The sequence below is a fragment of the Podarcis raffonei genome, chromosome 14 (genome assembly GCF_027172205.1).
Source record: "Podarcis raffonei isolate rPodRaf1 chromosome 14, rPodRaf1.pri, whole genome shotgun sequence".
NCBI lineage: Eukaryota > Metazoa > Chordata > Lepidosauria > Squamata > Lacertidae > Podarcis > Podarcis raffonei.
In genome coordinates this window covers 15048486-15067228 of record NC_070615.1, presented here as the reverse complement: position 1 = coordinate 15067228, position 18743 = coordinate 15048486, and the positions used below count along the sequence as shown (strand labels likewise).

The 18743-nt window shown below is 45.2% G+C and overlaps 1 protein-coding gene across 2 annotated transcripts in view; it reads left to right on the top strand.

Moving 5' to 3' along the window:
• Window positions 1–15599, top strand: part of HOMER2 (homer scaffold protein 2) — a 78565-nt gene extending 62966 nt beyond the window's left edge. For both annotated transcript variants that reach the window (XM_053365137.1, XM_053365138.1), the window contains 4 exons: window positions 2950–3106; window positions 4834–4944; window positions 13120–13200; window positions 15225–15599. In XM_053365137.1, coding sequence (XP_053221112.1) covers window positions 2950–3106; window positions 4834–4944; window positions 13120–13200; window positions 15225–15413 — 538 coding nt within the window. In that variant the 3' untranslated portion in view covers window positions 15414–15599. The remainder of the gene's footprint in view (window positions 1–2949; window positions 3107–4833; window positions 4945–13119; window positions 13201–15224) is intronic.
• The last annotated feature ends 3144 nt before the right edge of the window (window positions 15600–18743 follow it).

Genomic DNA, 18743 nt, shown 5'->3' with positions numbered 1-18743 from the left:
ATCTAGTTCTCTTGTTGATATTCTCCTGCCAGAAGGCAAAAAACCTCTTTATTTAAACAGGTGCTTGGCCCACCAAGCTGATTGTTTTTTCCTGCTTCGTTGTGTTTTAATCCATTTTTAATTTAATTATGTTTTTAACAGGCTGCTCTTTTAAATCTGATACAACTTGCTTTTTTATATGGTTTTTATTATGATATTTTCTATTTCTTAAGTGGATTGGTCATTTTCTGATCTGGACACTGGTAACTGTGACATGTTATAAACTTAGCTCTGCAATTCACATAATACAAGCATGTCTTACAAACATGTTGGGATAAAGTCATGCCACATTATTACTGCGGTAGCAGCACTGTATTAATATAGGTATCAGGGTAAGTGTCCAAGCCCTCTAAGCATGGCAATTACCCAAGGTATAAACCTGACAGTGTTTTTTGGAGGACCATATAAAAAACCAAATTCACAGTAAAGTGAAGCTTAGGGTGATACGCAGTTAGAACTACAGTGGTACCTCGCAAGACGAATGCCTCGTAAGACGAAAAACTCGCAAGACGAAAGAGTTTTTCGTTTTTTGAGTTGCTTCGCAAGACGAATTTCCCTATGGGCTTGCTTCGCAAGACGAAAACGTCTTGCGAGTTTGTTTCCTTTTTCTTAAAACCGTTAATACCCAGGGAATCCGTGCTTCACCAGACAAAAAATTCACAAGACGGAAAAACTCGCAGAACGAATTAATTTCGTCTTGCGAGGTACCACTGTAGTAACTTCTTAAACCTACTACCACCCTCTTGTTTTTCAAATTGTCAGCTGAAAAATAAAATAAAATCCCACCACCATCCCAACTGTCAGTTATCCCACTTTCCCTCCAAGGAGCTTGAGGTGACACATGAGGTTCTCTTCCTCTCAGTTTCATCCTCACAGCAACCCCATGAAATGGGTTAGGCTGAGAGACTATGACAGGCCCAAGGTCAACCATAGAGCTTTTTGGCTGTATGGAGCTTTGAACCCTGGTCTCCCAGGTCCCAGCCCAATCCCCTAACCACTACATTACACTGGCTCACTCAATAATAATAATAATAATAATAATAATAATAATTATTATTATTATTATTATTATTATTATTTAGACCCCGCCCACCTGGCTGGGTTTCCCCAGTCACTCTGGGCAGCTTTCAACAAAATATTAAAATACAATAATTAATAAATATTAAAAGCTTCCCTAAACAGGGCTGCCTTCAGATGTCTTCTAAAAGTCTGGTAGTTGTTTTTCTCTTTGACATCTGGTGGGAGGGCTTTCCACAGGGCGGGTGCCACTACTAAGAAGGCCCTCTGCCTGGTTCCCTGTAACTTGGCTTCTCGCAGCGAGGGAACCACCAGAAGGCCTTCGGCGCTGGACCTCAGTGTTCCGGGCAGAACGATGGGGGTGGAGACGCTCCTTCAGCTATACTGGGCCGAGGCCGTTTAGGGCTTTAAAGGTCAGTACCAACACTTTGAATTGTGCCTGGAAACGTACTGGGAGTCAATGTAGGTCTTTCAGGACCGTTGTTATGTTGTCTCGGCGGCCGCTTCCAGTCCATGCTCCTTTCAACTCCATGCTCTGACTTAAGCATTCCCTACAGTGGTGTGCAGTGTTGTTGAACTCCAGTTCCCACAATCCCTGGCCACTGCCCATCCTTGCTGAGACTGATGCGAGTTGGGAGCTGGGAACATCTGGAGGTTCCCCATGTGACAAACTCCTCCCCTGCCCTTTTAAACACAGGCCCACCCAAACATGGTCAAACTTGTTGGAAGCCAAAATCAAATAAGTAGGAGGTCTATTGTGATCCACCAATACTAGAGCAATACAAATAGTGCTCTGTGCGTGAGAGAGAGACAGAGAGAAGCTTTGGGGTCACTTTGTGTGCCTTGTTTTGTTTCGCTGAGAGACTTTATACCTTTATGCTGTTTAAAGAGGATCAGAGAAGTTTCGCCACGCCACATGTATTTGTCCTGCTGGAAGGATTTAAAGCTATACTGATACTGTTCTTGGACACTGTTATGCCCTCAGATGTATTTATGATATTGATGAGAGAGGTGTTTAACAGTCAGCCTTCCATGAGAGAGATTTTCTAGTATTAAGAACAAAAGACTTCCATGAGAGAGATTTTCTAGCATTAAGAACAAAAGAAGAGCGTAGGGCCATTTACTCTAGCACCCTGCCGCCACAAAGTAGGTGTGCAAAGTGTGACCATTCCAGCAAATTGCCCGGGTGAAAGCAGCCAAAATGGCACGTGTTTTCTCTTTAGGAAACTCCCTGGTTGCACGACTGCCCAAAATAAATGTTGCAAGGGTTTGAGTAATCAAGTTACATTTGCAGTTTGGGAATATGCTTGGAAGGCTGGACATAGCAAATGGTTATAAACTTATAAGGTGACAGTGGGAACTGAGAAAATATGGTTATTTCATAATGACAGAGCTTACCAGTTATATAAGGGTGCAAGAAGGGAGCCAAAAAAATTACAGTTTTTTTTGCAGAACTGGAATAGGTTTGTAGAAGATTAGCATAATAAGGCACACAATTCATGAGGTATAAAGTTTTTTTATTTGATCTGCTGTAACAGTAAATATGAATATGAGTAATATTCACCAAATACAAAGGTATTATACCATGAACAGAGCTGTTGTATTGTAGTAAACTTGAATGGTGTGTGTGTGTGTGTGTGTGTGAGAGAGAGAGAGAGAGAGAGAGAGAGAGAGAGAGAGAGAGAGAGCTGGAATATGTGTGTGTGATTAATCTTAAAAAACGCTTAATCCATCCCTGTTAATCAGGATTATGTATATTTCAAACTACTTCCCCCTCCCAGTTCTGAGGTATTTTATATGCCGCATAATGAGTGCCTCTTATCTGGTCTATAGAAAAAACTATAGAGAAATCTCCAATGTTTGTGTGATTCCCCACCCCCCTCTTTCTTTTAGCTCCTCCAATGTAAAGAAATGGGAAACAGAACTCCACAGTCTTAGGGAGAGCAATGCCAGACTGACTTCTGCGCTCCAAGAATCTGCAGCCAGCATAGAACACTGGAAGAAGCAGTTTTCCATCTGCAAAGATGAGAACGATCAACTTAGGAGCAAGGTACTGGATGCAGCAAACTGAAACGGTGGTGCTTTACTAATTTTATTAGTCAGAAAACATGCCAGTGTGCTGTAATGATTAGATGAGGAGTGAGGAAACTTCTCCAACCCTGAGGGCTGCATTTCCTTTTGGGAAACCTTCTCTTCTGAATGATGGTTTGGGCAATTTACAGAGGCAAAGCTTCAGTGGTACCCTGGACAGCTCCAGGCAGGGCGAAGGCTCCAGAAGAGGAGAGCTCAGATGTTGCTCCAGCAGCAGCAGCTAGTCAGGGGTGTGGCTTGAGGAGGGGGCGTGTCCAAAGGAGGGGCACATGGACCCGAGAGCCACCATCTCTGGACTGGAGTATTGAACAAGAACCACAGGGTTCTGAGGGTTCCTTGGGAAGAGAGATTTATTGTTAAACCATTCAGGGAACTACAGTGGACCTTCTAGTTATGGACTGCTCAGGATACGTAACTTTCGGGTTGTGTATACTTCCGGGTCTTGCCATGCGCGCTCATGGGCAGAAGCACTCAATCATGCCGTGCACATGCGCAGAAACGGCGCCTCTGCCCATGGACTTTTTGGGTTGCCAACGGACCCCCGGAACAAATTTAATTCATATCTGGAGGGTCCACTGTATAGCTCTGTGAGGAGAAGAATAGGGGTCTTAAGCATTTGTGGTAACAAATAAATTGGTTCTTACTCTGGGATGAATATTTTAGTATCTAGACTTAATAGCTAGCCTACGGATCCTGGTCCGTAACAAACCTTGGTGGTAGATCCGTTTATTTCACTTATCTAATGCATTGGCAACTTGCAAAAATAAAATATATTTTAACCAATATAAAAATCCTGGTGCCGTTTCATGCATTCCTAGCTGTGCTGAGTTGCCCTGGGATAGTCCAAAAATTGCTGGAGGGAGAGAGGTCAAGGCAAAATCATTCCTGTCTCCTAAAAACTACTTTGCCCAATATTAGATGTACCGGATGTAAATGTCAGGGGAGAATAACAAAAAGGTCTAAACTTTGGAGCAGTCCAGGAATAGTAGTGTGCACTGCCATTAAATAATATGGTGCGGTATTTCAGAAGCTTTTAATTGACCCACACACTCCTGGCAGAAGTTTATTGACAGCAGAGTTTTTTGGTTTCCATCAATGCTACTTGTAGCAAGGATCCCACAACACTGAACTTGATTTGTGGGGAAAGGCAGCTTTGCTCAGTGCTGGGAGAACTATGCAGAGATGAGTTCTTTTTTTCCTTCATAAGGACCTACACCTTGAACACACTGGCTGCATTTGGATGATTGCATCTTGGTTTCATAAGCAGACCTATACACAAACCTTTTTGCCGTAGTTGCAGCCTCTTTGCTTCTCCCTCCAAAGCACACCCAAAGAACACTGTTTCCCTCAAAGAATTCTGGGTGTTGTAGTTTATCCCTCAGAGTTACAGTTTCTAGCAACTTTAACAAACAAGTGCTTTAAATCAGTCTCTAGCTGTTTTTGGACTACAACTCTCATCATCCCTAGCTATCAGGTCAGGGATGATGGGAAATGCAGTCCAAAAAACAACTGGAGACTCAAGTTTGGTAATCCCTGCTCTAGGCCATCCTCAGCCCCTTAAGCCACCTGCTGCTATCTCCTTATTTTCCTGCACCGGTTTCCATTATTTAAAAACATGAAAAGCAAATGATAAGTATTTGTAGTGGATTGGGAACTCAGACTGTCTCCTTTCAACCCTTCTTTAAGATTGACGAACTGGAAGAGCAGTGCAATGAAATAGATAAGGAGAGAGAACGAAATGCGCAGCTGAGCAGGCGCCTCCAGGAATTGGAAGCAGAGCTGCAAGACAAGGAGCTGGTATGTAAAACAAAGAATGGTAATGAAGTGCTTAAAGCTGGGGACATGCAGCCACAACATCTTTGGGGAATCAATCCGCTTCCGCAGTACTTGTAAAACAAAAACATAAAAAACCCTAATGCAGATTGCTTTAGAAGCTGAGCAAGCCCTGGAGGCTTTGGGCACAACGACATGACTGATGCTCCTGAAAATGCCAGGGGTTCCTAGCAAAACATTAGGCTTTTGTGCTCTGTCTGTTTTACCTTGGGACCTTATTCTCATTTTTTTTTTTTTGGTGTTCTGTTTTAATGTAGTAACAAAAGCTGGACAAAATTTTAAGTTGGGTAGAATGGTTTTTGTTTTCTAAGTGAGCAAACCGAGCCCTCCTGGGGAAGCTGGGAGGGTTAGATAACCCACAGGGGCAGGTAGAAGTGATGGTTGGTACCCTTCTTAAGGTATGTGTATGCTGCAAGCTTCCTCCACAAAGAATCCTGGGGATTTGTCCTTTGAGAAATGTGTGAGGAAGGTGTTTTCCTCTTATATGCAGAGGAAACCAGAGAGACACAGTGTGATACAGCGATTAGAGCAGGGGTCAGCAAACTTACTGCGCCTCGGGCCGGTGTCTCCAGTGCCAATTGTGTAGAGGGCACACACGCTATTTCCGGCGCACTTCTGGGTCGGAGGAGCACCAGAAATAGCTTGTGCGCATGTGCACGGGCCTCCTCCGACCCAGACGTGCACCAGAAATAACGCTTGCGCATGTGCAAATAACGCTTTCGCATGCGCACAAGCTATTTCCAGTGCTCCTCTGACCTGGAAGTGGGCAGCAGCACAGCGCCTGTAAGAGCGGGCGGCGGGGATTGCCGGGGGCTGGATAAACGAGTCCCTCGGGCCTTATCTGGCCCCCGTGCCTTAGTTTGGATTTAATATCCCACTTTATAACTACCCCAAGGAGTCTCAAAGCGGCTAACATTCTCCTTTCCCTTCCTCCCCCACAACAAACACTCTGTGAGGTGAGTGAGGCTGAGAGACTTCAGAGAAGTGTGACTAGCCCAAAGTCACCCAGCAGCTGCATGTGGAGGAGCGAGGAATCGAACCTGGTTCACCAGATTATGAGTCCACCGCTTTTAACCACTACACCACACTGGCTCTCTGGATTAGAGTGTCAAACTAGGGACCCGGGAGACCAAATCACCACTCGGCCTTGAAGCTCACTGGGTGGTCTTGGGGCAGTCACTGGCCTCTCAGCCTAACCTACCTCACACAGTTGTCAAGCTATTCCAATCCAACAGCTACTCAGTGTTGGAAGACGTTTATATAGATCTCTTGAAAGCTGTTGCCCGTTGTATTAAGTCTATACCAAAATTTCCTGCTTGGTTTCAGCTCCATCTGCTCAATACAAGGGACAAAAAAGGAGCATAGAATTGTAGAGTTGGAAGGGCTCCCAAGGGCCATCTAGTCCAACCCCCTGCAACACAGGGATCACACCTAAGGAATCCCTGACAGATGGCCATCCAACTGCTGCTTCAAAACCTCCTATGAAGAAGAGTTGACCACTTTCTGAGGCAGTTTGTTCCACTGTCAAGTAACTCTTACAATCAGAAAGTTCTTCCTAAAGTTTAGTTGGAATCACCTTCCTCGTAATTTTAATCCACTGGTTCGGGTCCTGCCCTCCGGAACAGGTGAAAACAAGCTTCCCCCATCTTCCATGTGATAGCCCTTTAGATATTTGAAGATGGCTATCCTTTCACCTCTCAGTCTCCTCTTCGAAACATACCCAACTCCCTCAACTGTTCCTCATAAGGCTTGGTTTCCAGCCACTTTATCATTTTGGTCGCCTTCCTCTGCATATGTTTCCCCTTGTCAATATCCTGGATCAGTTGGTAGCACATAGAGAGCCAGTGTGGTGTAGTGGTTAAGAGCGGTGGACTCGTAATCTGGTGAACCAGGTTGGTGTCTCTGCTCTTCCACATGCAGCTGCTGGGTGACCTTGGGCTAGTCACACTTCTCTGAAGTCTCTCAGCCCCACTCACCTCACAGAGTGTTTGTTGTGGGGGAGGAAGGGAAAGGAGAATGTTAGCCGCTTTGAGACTCCTTCGGGTAGTGATAAAGCGGGATATCAAATTCAAACTCTTCTTCTTCATCTTCATAGACTAGATGACCCTTGTGGTCCCTTCCAACTCTACAGTCCTTAAACTGTGGTGCCCAGAACTAGACCCAGTATTCCAGGTGTGGCTTGACCAAGGCAGAATAGAGCAGGGATGTGGGTGGCACTGTGGTCTAAACCACTAAGCCTCTTGGGCTTGCTGATTAGAAGGTTGGGAGTTTGAATCCCCGCAACAAGGTGAGCTCCCGTTGCTCTGTCCCAGCTCCTGCCAACCTAGCAGTTCGAAAGCACACCAGTGCACGTAGATAGATAGGTACCACTGCAGTGGGAAGGTAAATGCTGTTTCGATGCTCTCTGGTTTCCGTCACGGTGTTCCGTTGTGCCAGAAGTTGTGTTAGTCCTGCTGGCCACATGACCTGGAAAGCTGTCTGTGGACGAATGCCGGCTCCCTCGGCCTGAAAGCGAGATGAGCGGCTCAAGCCCATAGTCGCCTTTGACTGGACTTAACCATCCAGGGGTCCTTTACCTTTACCTTACTCCAGGTGCAGCTTGACCAAGGCAGAATAGAGCAGTACTAAAAGATATGACCCTTTTCTGTGCTGAAACAAGGCCTAGGCTGGACGCAAGGCATGGCTCATGCTAGAGGCAAGTCAAGGCAAGGTGATGTTCATGCTGGATGCAGGACAAGGTTCTGACTGGATGAAGGTAAGGCGAGGCTCAGGCTTGATGAGGGCAGAGCAGGTTTTAAGGTAGAGCAGTGCTTGTCCTGTACTCTAGGAATCCAGAACTCTGATACAGTGCCACATTCTCAGACCAGAGAGTCTCTGGCTGTACAGGCTCATTGGGAAGCAGCGCTTCTGAGGCTGTCCCTGTGTGCCCTTCCCCTTCTTGTTCAGAGTCCTCGACTCTTCCTCACCTTCAGAAGAGGAACCTGACTCCTGGTCCCTGACAGACAATTGCATTGTACTGAATTAGCAGCTGTCTGGAAAGCTTGTTGGGGCTGTCTCAGATCTATTCCTCCTTGTTTCCCCACCCTCCTCTTCCTGCTTTCAGCAGCTGCAGCTGGAAAGAAGATTGACATCTTAGGATAATGGTGGCACAGCGCAATTTTTTTAAAAAAACCTTGTTGTAGCATGCATATATTCATTGAACTGGAACAAGGGATTAAGGTGGCTTGATGGGGCCAAGGCAGAGAAACAAATAGAGTTTAGTTTTGGAATTTAAAGGTAGGTCCAGTCGCGGCCGACTCTGGACTCCATTAGGTCCAGTCGCGGCTGACTCTGGGGTTGCAGTGCTCATCTCGCTTTATTGGCTGAGGGAGCCGGCATACAGCTTCCGGGTCATGACTAAGCTGCTTCTGGCGAACCAGAGCAGCGCACGGAAATGCTGTTTACCTTCCCGCCGGAGTGGTACCTATTGATCTACTTGCACTTTGACATGCTTTCAAACTGCTAGGTTGGCAGGAGCAGGAACCGAGCAACGGGAGCTCACCCCGTCACGGGGATTCGAACCGCCGACCTTCTGATCGGCAAGTCCTAGGCTCTGTGGTTTACCCCACAGCACCACCCGCGTCCCTTTTTGGAATTCACACACACACAAACCCCAATTAGTTTCTGGGTTCAGTTCAGCTTGGTACCACGAAACCTTAAAGACCACCCATCCACCTTATAAACCAGCCCAGACCCTGCAACACAGGCAGGCAGTCCACGAAGCAGTCTGAAGCAAGCTGTGAGAGGGCATCACCCTGAGAGGAGGAGGAGCAGAAGCCACTGCTAATAGCTGGGGCTGCACCTCCCGTCGCCTCTCCACCAGTAGCAGTGCCACCACTCCCCACACCATCACACTTCCCCCCTGCACAGGTGGAGCTGGCCGTGCATAGCTGTCAACTTTTCCCTTTTCTTGCAAGGAATCCTATTCGGAATAAGGGAATTTCCCTTTAAAAAAAGGGAAAAGTTGACAGCTATGATCTGGTGCCCCTGCTGCTACCTTCTGCCTCTTGCCACTGCTGGGCACCTGGTGGTTGGCTCCCAGCTCTTGCCACTGCCAGACACTTATTGCTCCTCAGTGCTTTCCACCTCCACAACCCTGGGGGCTGCAGCAGCATGCTCAAGTGGCAACTCCTCTATTTGCTCCTGGGCCACTGTCTTCCTCCTGCTCATCCTCTTAGAGTTCCCCTAGGGTAGAGGAGCACAGCAGCAGGATCGAACAGGAGGGGGGCAAGTACCCGGCAGTGGGAAGAGGGGCAGGAGGTGGAATCACAGCCAGGGTTTTCGCCTCTAGTGGCAAAACATCCTGGGCCACCCCTGCCTTGTGGTCTTCATCAGAGGCTCTTCTCTGTGGACCCTGCACAAGGGGGGGTGTAGGGGGTGGCTACAGAAGAATGAATAATGAATATATTAGAAGGTTAAAACGTTTTGCACTCACACCAACTCATTTTTATTTTATTTTATCACAACCCTAAGCATTTATCCGACTCCGAAGAATCCAAGCTATTTTGTTCTTCATTAAATTATCAACACACACACACACAGTTACACCTACACATAAAAATTCATATTACACAAGGTGGGAAGGGGGGAAATGGATTGAGGTAGTAATAAACAGAGACCTACAGCGAGTGATTAAGTGACAAAGACTTTTGGCTCAGAATAGTCCAAGCTGCTGCAGTGGTGTACACCACTGACTGTCAATGCTGTGAGTTCTGCTTGTGCCCACCACCTGCTTGGAAGAGTGTGGACTGATTCCAGGACCCCAGTTTCCTCAACCAATTATCCTCACTGTCTTAAGTGGACAGCGACGACCATCTTTTTGGAAGGGGCAACTCTCCTATGCTGTAGAGGGGTGTACATCTTGCTGCTGCTGCTTGCCAAGGTTTCCAAGTTGCAATTAAAATTTAAAATATTTACATCTGCCTTGCTGCTCTGTCGTTCTTCCTTGGCCTTCCGGTGTTCCTCTAAATATGAGGTTTTCAAAGGTGCTCCTTACGTGCAGTTTCACACTGAGCAGAGTGCACACTGGGCTTGTCTTGCAAAGCCAAGAATAGCTTGTGTCTGGGTTGTTTTGTGGCTGCTCGTGTAAGAGCACACAGCCTGGAAGCAAGTTGGGGCAGCCCTCCACAGCAAGTGAGAAAGAAGTCTGTAATATTAATGAGCCCATTTTCCGGCTGAGTGGGAGCGCTGAAAGTTACAAAATACTGCTCTTTGTGAATGCTGTTACCCAGCGCAAAGGGTCAGGGTTAGAAAGCATGACATTTTTTCTTTGGGAAAAGCTGCTGGGAGATGTCTTAAAGGTAAAGGTAAAGGGACCCTTGACCATTAGGTCCAGGCGACTCTGGACTCTGGGGTTGCGGCGCTCATCTCGCTTTATTGGCCGAGGGAGCCAGCATACAGTTTCTGGTTCATGTGGCCAGCTTGACTAAGCTGCTTCTGGCGAACCAGAGCAGTGCACGGAAACACTGTTTACCTTCCCACCGGAGCGGTACCTATTTATCTACTTGCACTTTGATGTGCTTTCGCACTGCTAGGTTGGCAGGAGCAGGGACCGAACAATGGGAGCTCACCCCGTCACAGGGATTCGAACCACCGACCTTCTGATCGGCAAGTCCTAGGCTCTGTGGTTTAACCCACAGCACCACCCGTGTCCCTGGGAGATGTCTTAAAATCCATCAAAATCCATCGCCCTAATCAATTTCCTTGTGCTTGGGGCTCTTTTAACAAGCCTGATTGTTGAGAGTGTTAGCAATATCATCCCTGAAAAGAGCTTTGGCATACATATTGTTTGTATCACCTTGAGCCATTAGGGAACATTAAGGGCGAAAATCAAACAGACCCTATTTGTACACAAAATGAGTTCATTCTGCAGCCATAGCAATTCCAAATTGCTGCCCCCTTAATTCCAAAAGGTATGGTTCAGGTGACCTGGCCAAATTTTGACCATCAACACAGGATTTGGGTTCCCATGCTCCCTCGTTCCCCTTCATGGTTGCAGTTCCTATAGTTTCGTATAACAACCAAATCCAATAAATTAGGTTTTGCACAAACTATAGCTTGCTTCCAAAGCAGGACTGGAAATCTTATTTAAATGCTGTTTTCCAATACTGCTTTAGGGACAAACTTTGTACAGTGCAAATCAGGAAGTGAAACAGAGTGTAAAGGAGGAAGTATGTGTTGAAGTGTTTACACATGCACATTATAGTTTGGTGATGATATCTGAATTGGGGTGTGTTGTTTCCTTTATCGTTTTTTACAATAAAAAAAAATCTCAAAGCAACTTGACAAAAATAAAATACAACTCATAAAAGCTATTCAAAGGCTGAAAAGAAAGGGGGGGAAAAGCAAAATACAGAATACATAAAATGCCCATCTAGCAGTATGTTAATAAGGATCAAGGAGGGAGGATATTAGGTTTATAGCGTGTTGCAATCTAAGAGAAAATGTTATGAAAATGCTCTGTCGGTGGCACCTTTGGCAAACTGGCCAAAATGTATAAGAAACTTGTTGGAGATGTAAAAAGGGGAGAGGTTCATATACGCATATGTGGTGGGAATGTGAAAAAATCAGAGAGTTCTGGGACATTTTATATAATGAATTTAAAAAGATACTCAAATTCCCATTCACAAAAAGACCAGAGGCCTTCTTATTAGGGATAATGTCAACTGAAATCAATAAAGAAGTAAGACCACTCTTTATGTAAGCAACATCTGCAGCCAGGATTCTGGTCACAATGAATTGGAAGAGTGAAATTACACCTACAAAGTCAGAATGAATGGCAGGTAAAAATGACAGAATACATCCAATTGACAATAATGACGGGGAGAGTTAGGATACTCAATGCAGAGGGTGAATAAAGAATGGATAGTATTAAACGAATACTTGAAAAACTACTATGATAGCAAAAATCTCCTGGCAGACCTTGAATGATTCTTCTAATGTATAGATAATAAACTAAAGAATTTTTCTCTGAAGGAAATTAAGGAAACAAAATACAATAGCATGATACTGTGTAAAAAATAGCAAATGAGATTCAGTTTTTTGAGAACAATCGGAAGTTTTTTTTAATTCTTTATTCTTCTCTATTTTTTGTTAGATTTTTCTTTTTTCCATGTAGTGTATGTGCATAAATTGTAACATGGTGAATTGTTGTGTAAATATGTGTTGAATGTTTAATAAAGATTTATTTTTAAAAAATATTTAGAAAATAAAATTTTAAAAAATAAAATAGTAAGGGCCAAGCCCACTGAAAGGTAAGCACCACCATAGAAGGAAGCATTAATTAACTAATGACTTGGAGAAACAGAAAGGTCTTAGCCTGGTGCCTAAGAACTGCTAGAGATGGCACCAAGCACATCTCCCTGCCTGGAAGACCATTCCACAGACAGTAGCCACTAGTGTTACACTCTGACCCCTTGCACACATACGTGAAATGAGTGCAAATGGGGAGCAGCCCCAGAAGCCCAGAAGTGGGAGGAGAGGCCTGAAGAGCCTCAACAAAGTCCTACTGTGCCTCTTGCTCATGAGGAGACCCTCCCCGGAACCTGAAGCGGACGTCCTCTTTGGGGAGGGAGGGTCTCAGTGAGCCAGAGACTTGTTGAGGCTGTGCTCAGTAAAGCCCCGCTAAGTTCCTCTACCTATCCGGGTTGCATGAGCCGGAGGCGCAGTGGACATTCCTGCTAGCAGCTGCTGTGTGGGAAAGCGCAGCAGCTATCGCTGTTGCTTTTATGCGCATCAGCTGTTAGCTGGGAGGCTGAACAAAGCCCCGCTGTGCCTCTGGCTCACATGGAGACCTTCCTAGGAGCCCAAAGAGGACACCCCCTTCAGGCTTCAGGGAGAGTCTCCTTGCAAGCTGGAGACACAGTAGGACTTCGTCAAGCCTTTGCAGGCCTCCCCTCCCTCAACCTCTGGGTTTCTGGGGCTGTTTGTATGCACAGTCGCATGTGAATTAAATGTGCGTAAATTGGGGGGCGGGGAATGCCTGTATATATTTCTGAAGGCTGGGTAATGTGTATATGGCTGATGCTGATTTTTTTTAAAAAAAGTTTTATTATCTGGTGGAAATTCATAACCTTTATATTTTTGTGTTACTTTCTCTAGGAAATAGAGGATCTTCGGAAACAGGGTGAAATCATACCAGAGTTGATGACAGAATGTGAAACAGTATCTGAGAAATTGCAGGTATGAATGGTTATTATTATTCAGTATGTATTTTCAGTTTTAAAAGGAAAATTATACTCCACTTAAGACCTATAGCCAGAATGTTTATGTTGGAGAAACTGAAGCGTATGATTCATGCTGGATGATGATGGCTCAGGTAGAGAAGTGAAGGTTGGAAAAACGATTCCCTCTTAACTTTCACCCAGTTTTCCCTCTTGGTCCTCTACTTCTCTGGGGTCATGTCAGGCTAATGCTGCTTGCTTGCTTGCTTGGAGAGCCAAGCAGTAAGGAAGTAGCCACAGCGTTTTCCCTTCCATTCATGAATGCAAGTTACTGTAGTGCAGGTATAATCATAACACAGATGGAAAATATTAAGACACCTTAACTGCTCAGGCCAACAGTACAATAATGGCTTAGTGCAATGCTGTCTTCGCAGGACCTAAGGGAACCAGGGAATAACTGCAGAACAACCAAATCATAAATTCATGCTTCCATTTATTTAATTGCATTAGTGTGCAATTGGGTAGAATACCACCTCCATGTTTTGCGTTCCTTATCTCCATAAAATAAAAGAGCTAGAGAAATGGGCGTAGCTAAGATTTTCCCAGTAGTGATGTATGGAAGTGAGAGCTGGACCATAAAGAAGGCTGATCGCCGAAGAATTGATGCTTTTGAATTATGGTGCTGGAGGAAACTCTTGAGAGTCCCATGGACTGCAAGAAGATCAAACCTCTCCAATCTTTAAGGAAATCAGCCCTGAGTGCTCACTGGAAGGACAGATCCTGAAGCTCAGGCTCCAATACTTTGGCCACCTCATGAGAAGAGAAGACTCCCTGGACAAGACCCTGATGTTGGGAAAGATGGAGGGCACAAGGAGAAGGAGACAACAGAGGACGAGATGGTTGGACAGTGTTCTCGAAGCCACCAGCATGAGTTTGACCCAACTGCGGGAGGCAGTGGAAGACAGGAGGGCCTGGCGTGCTCTGGTCCATGGGGTCATGAAGAGTCGGACACGACTAAACAACTAAACAACAACAACAAGGATTTATTTGGGAGGGAGGCAGGCTTTATGTTAGGTGCAGCAGAACCGAGTAATCTGTGATGCAATTGGTCAGTTAAATATTTTGATTTATTTGATTTATTTATTTAGGGGGCAGCTGCCCCCCTGCACTCCTCTGGCTACACCCATGGCTGGAGACATATTTTTCAATAAAAGCAGTATGTTCAGGGAGGGGCCTGGATTACTCAAGGGATGAGAGAGCCTTCGGTGCTAAAGTCCTAGTTGCTGTTCTGTGCTGCTGGCACTCCACTGACTTACCCTTCTTCTGCCTTGGAAGCTCAAGCCTGTAGAAGATGTACCCTGTTTCACAATTTAGGAACGGCTTCATCTGTAAATCTTTCATCTCAACCCATGCATCATGAATTTGTTGAGGAGAGGCAGCATGGGACTGTATCCTCTGGGGCAAAGCATTTCAAGTACAGGTTTATATTGATGATGTAAACTCAATTGCTAGGGAACTTAAAGATTACTATTATTATTATTATTATTATTATTATTATTATTATTATTATTATTATTATCACTGTCTTCCTACACATTCAGCCAGGGAGACTCCAGATATTTCTTTTTCCTATTTTTTTAAAAAATGACATTGAGTTCCAGAACAAAACAGTATCAGTTCCCAGGCGCTGTTTTGTCAGGTTGTATTTGTGGACGGGTGAGCCAGGACCCAAACCAACTTCAGATAATGTTTAGAACAAATTCTGAAGCGCTAGCAATGGCAGTAATATATGCAGAGCAGGGCACGTAAATTCCAGCCAAATGCTGCCCAAAGTGACCTCATTCAAGGCAAAGCATCTCTTCCACATCCTTCTGTGAAGGAGTCAGATTAAAATAATAGCCTTTCCCCTGACAGAGTTTGCTTGCAGGTAGGTTTGCAATGGACACAATAAATAAGAGATGCAGTGATGGGGCAGGTGTGGGGAGGGCCATTGCTCTTTTTGTTATTGTTGAGACTTTAATGGAACTTTTTTTTTTTTTTAAGGCTGCTGAGAAAAGGAATAAAGACCTGGAAGAGAAAGTCAGAGCTCTAAGGACAGAGGTGGAAGAGAGCAAACACAGACAAAACAACCTTAAGACTGAGTTACAGACTTTTTTAGACGTACTAGATGGAAAGATTGATGAATTGCATGACTTCCGGCAAGGACTATCTAAACTGGGAGTTGATAACTAGGGAATAGCAACATATATCTTTTTGTAAACTAACATTTGGTGGGTGTGCATTTTAATCCTAAATGTCTCTTCCACACAAAAAATAACCAGAGTATTCTTCTTGTTTGCAATGTGATTTGTACATAGAATTTAAAGATTTAATGGTTCTCTCCCCCACTACCCATTCTTCCTTTTCTTTCTTTCTTTCTTTCTTTCTTTCTTTCTTTCTTTCTTTCTTTCTTTCTTTCCAAAAATTGTTGTTGACTTTTCTTTTTTAAGGTAGAGCTTTGTTTATCTTGCTGCTTCTGGACTTTAACGGATTGTGAACAGGTGGGGGAAGGTTCTTGCCTCAGGAAAATGGAACTAGACCTACCTTAAAATGAATATGCATTAGTTGTTGCAGGGAAATTTCTATCTTAAGGGCTGCTGCAACCATAGAAACAGGAAGCGAGCCTTTTCCTAATCTTGATTATCAAGCCCTGTGCAGTTTTATTTGTGTGTGTGTGTAACAGACCACAGTGAAGATGAGAGGAGATGCTTGCAATTTGTCCATGGGCTTGAAAAAGAGAAGTGCACTTGGGAGCAGCCATTGGCAGGTAGAGAAATATTCTTTTAGTAGATGCTCATGGCCTTAGGATCAAATTGTGAAGCCTCATTTGAAGAATTCAGTGGTGGCTTTTTTAAAAAAATAAAAAAAAATACCCACGAGGCCTTTTCATACAGAATTTGCCATGTTCAACAATGTGCATTTGAAATCAGTGTAGAAATCACAATGTGTTCGGGTGTGGCCCTTTGCACTTCTGGTAGAATGGACGTGGAGGTAGTTACCCAAAGTTGGTTGGCGGTTTCCAAGCCTTTGAGGGTGTTTAGAAATGCAGATGTTGTACATTAGCCATCTGAATGCCAGGGAAATGGGCACTCTTCCTAGGAACCAGGGTCAGATCACTCCCGTAGTAACGGATGTTAAGTAGGGAACCTCAGGCCCAGGAGTCAAATGCCTCTCCAGCTGCCCCTTGGAAGTTCTCCAACACCACATCCCTCGCTGGTCCTGCTTTGTACCACAAGTGTTTTTGCCTGGCTGGAATTTGCCCTTGAACTCTGGCAATGCCTTTTGCTTCTCTGGATGAGAGAACAGAGCAGGCTGTGTGAGTGTGCATAGGAACTAACCTGTTACACGGAGGTAATATTAATGTTCTTTGCTCTATCCACTGGCATGTAGCCCTTGGAAAGGGCCCAGAAGACCATGTGGCCCTTGGGCTAGAACAGGTTTCCCATCCCTGATGTAAGCAGTTGGCCCTGCAAGTCGCTGCCCCTAGCACTGGCTGGCAGCACCATTTTTACATTTAGGATACAGGTATTTGTTTTAAAACCATTTTTGGGCCACCTCTTCACCCAGAGAAACCTCAGACGTTGGTTGCAACAAAGACTTTAAACCAGGGGTCAGCAAACTTTTTCAGCAGGGGGCCGGTCCACTGTCCCTCAGATCTTGTGGGGGGCCGGACTATATTTTGAAGAAGAAGAAAAATGAACGGATTCCTATGCCCCACAAATATCCCAGAGATGCATTTTAAATAAAAGGGCACATTCTGCTCATGCAAAAACACACTGATTCCCAGACTGTCCACCGGCTGGATTTAGAAGGCGATTGGGCTGGATCTGGCCCCCGGGTCTTAGTTTGTCTACCTATGCTTTAAACCACCGTAAGGATTTAAAGAGCCTGTTAGAACAAAAGTATCAGCGACATGGAAATAAAGGTGGAAGCAAGACAAAGGAGCAGGTAAATTATAAATAAATGGTTCTGAATTTCTCAGTTGTTGCCAAAAGTCTGGGCAACAAGGGGAAAATGTGTTTAATTGGTGCCGTACTGGCTATGAGGTTGGTGCCTGATGTAAAGATATTAGATGCAGCAGCAAGCAGACATGAATTGGAGGGGAATGGAATGGAAGAGTTGTTGCAGACAGTGGCACTGGTAGCAACTGGGTTTTAGAATTAAGTCTCCATCCAAGAGTCCTCCATTCAAGGGGGGTGTCTTCAAACTAAGCATCAAGACACACGGCCACCTAAAATGGAACATCCTGGGACATCAACCCACCTTGAAGGTTTCTGCTCTGTCCCCAAAGACCTGCTCTTTAATTCCAGATGAATCAAGGCTGGCGGTGGTCACAGCTGGGATGAAACGACAAAGTCATTTTCACATGCTCCAAAACACTCCCGTTAGCGCCTTCAGCTTCTTTCAGGGCTGAGCCCCTGGAATTACAAAAACCGGGTCCTGGGGCAGAGTCGTATCTCAAACTAAGCTCTGTACAAACCTTCCCAATCTTGTGCCTTCTACATGTTTGGGGCTACATCTTCCAACACCCTGGCTGTGCTAGCTGGGGCGGATGGGAGTTGTGTAAAACTTCTAGAGGGCACTGGGGAAGGCTGCTGACACAAATGTCTGTCAGCTACTGAGACTATCACACTGGAAAACACTTCTTAGTCATGCCTGTTATGGATCTTAGTACTGGCAGTTACCTGAACTCACCTCCTTTGCCTGCTAGGCAGATGTGTGGAAGCTCAAAGGTGCCCTGCCTAACAGTGGGCTGCCGCCTCTTCCATTTTTCTGTCCTGTGTGTTAAGCGCCTGCGGTGCCTAACTGCTTTTAGAACTGCAGGAGGGAGTTCAACTCATCATTCGCAGCGCTCTCTCCTTTTGTGTCTGCCATTGCATGGGCTGTGTGATTCAATTTTCTCTGCTCTTAACATAAAAAGCCACCTTCCTATTGAAAAAGCGGACATAAAGCTCTCATTTTGGACTGTGTGACTCTCCCATTGCCTCATAAGGTGCAAAGTATGAAGAGGGCAGTTTGCAACAGCTTCTTAGCTGATGAAACCTGATCCACTGCCGAAACAGTTAGCTATTCTTTCTGCTGATATATATGCATATCTATATTGCAGTGTGCCATGGGGTTTTATGGTGGTGACGGAGTCCGTGATTGCTTGAGCTTTTGCCTAATGTCGTGGTGGATAGTGGGGAGCGGAGAGAGGAGTCTGGCTGCCATTGGGTGAGCTTCTCAGATTCTAGAGAGGCAGGGTTAGCAGATGGGCCTAGGAAAGGAGGTTCAGAGTAGTGAGTGGTCCATAGAGAGGCGCGAGGCACAAGGATCTGAATGCACAAGCAGAGTTAACAAGACAGATCTGAAATAGCAAGCCAAGCATTTGGCTGCACCCAAAGCACACAGCTCTCCTTAATTTTTGCTTCCTTTGGCTCTTGAGAGCAAAGCCATCTGCTCACGAGTAAACCTTTCCCACTGAACTCCTTGGGATCAAATTTCCTGCCCACTCGCCCACCCCATGCCTCTAATCTGATTTCT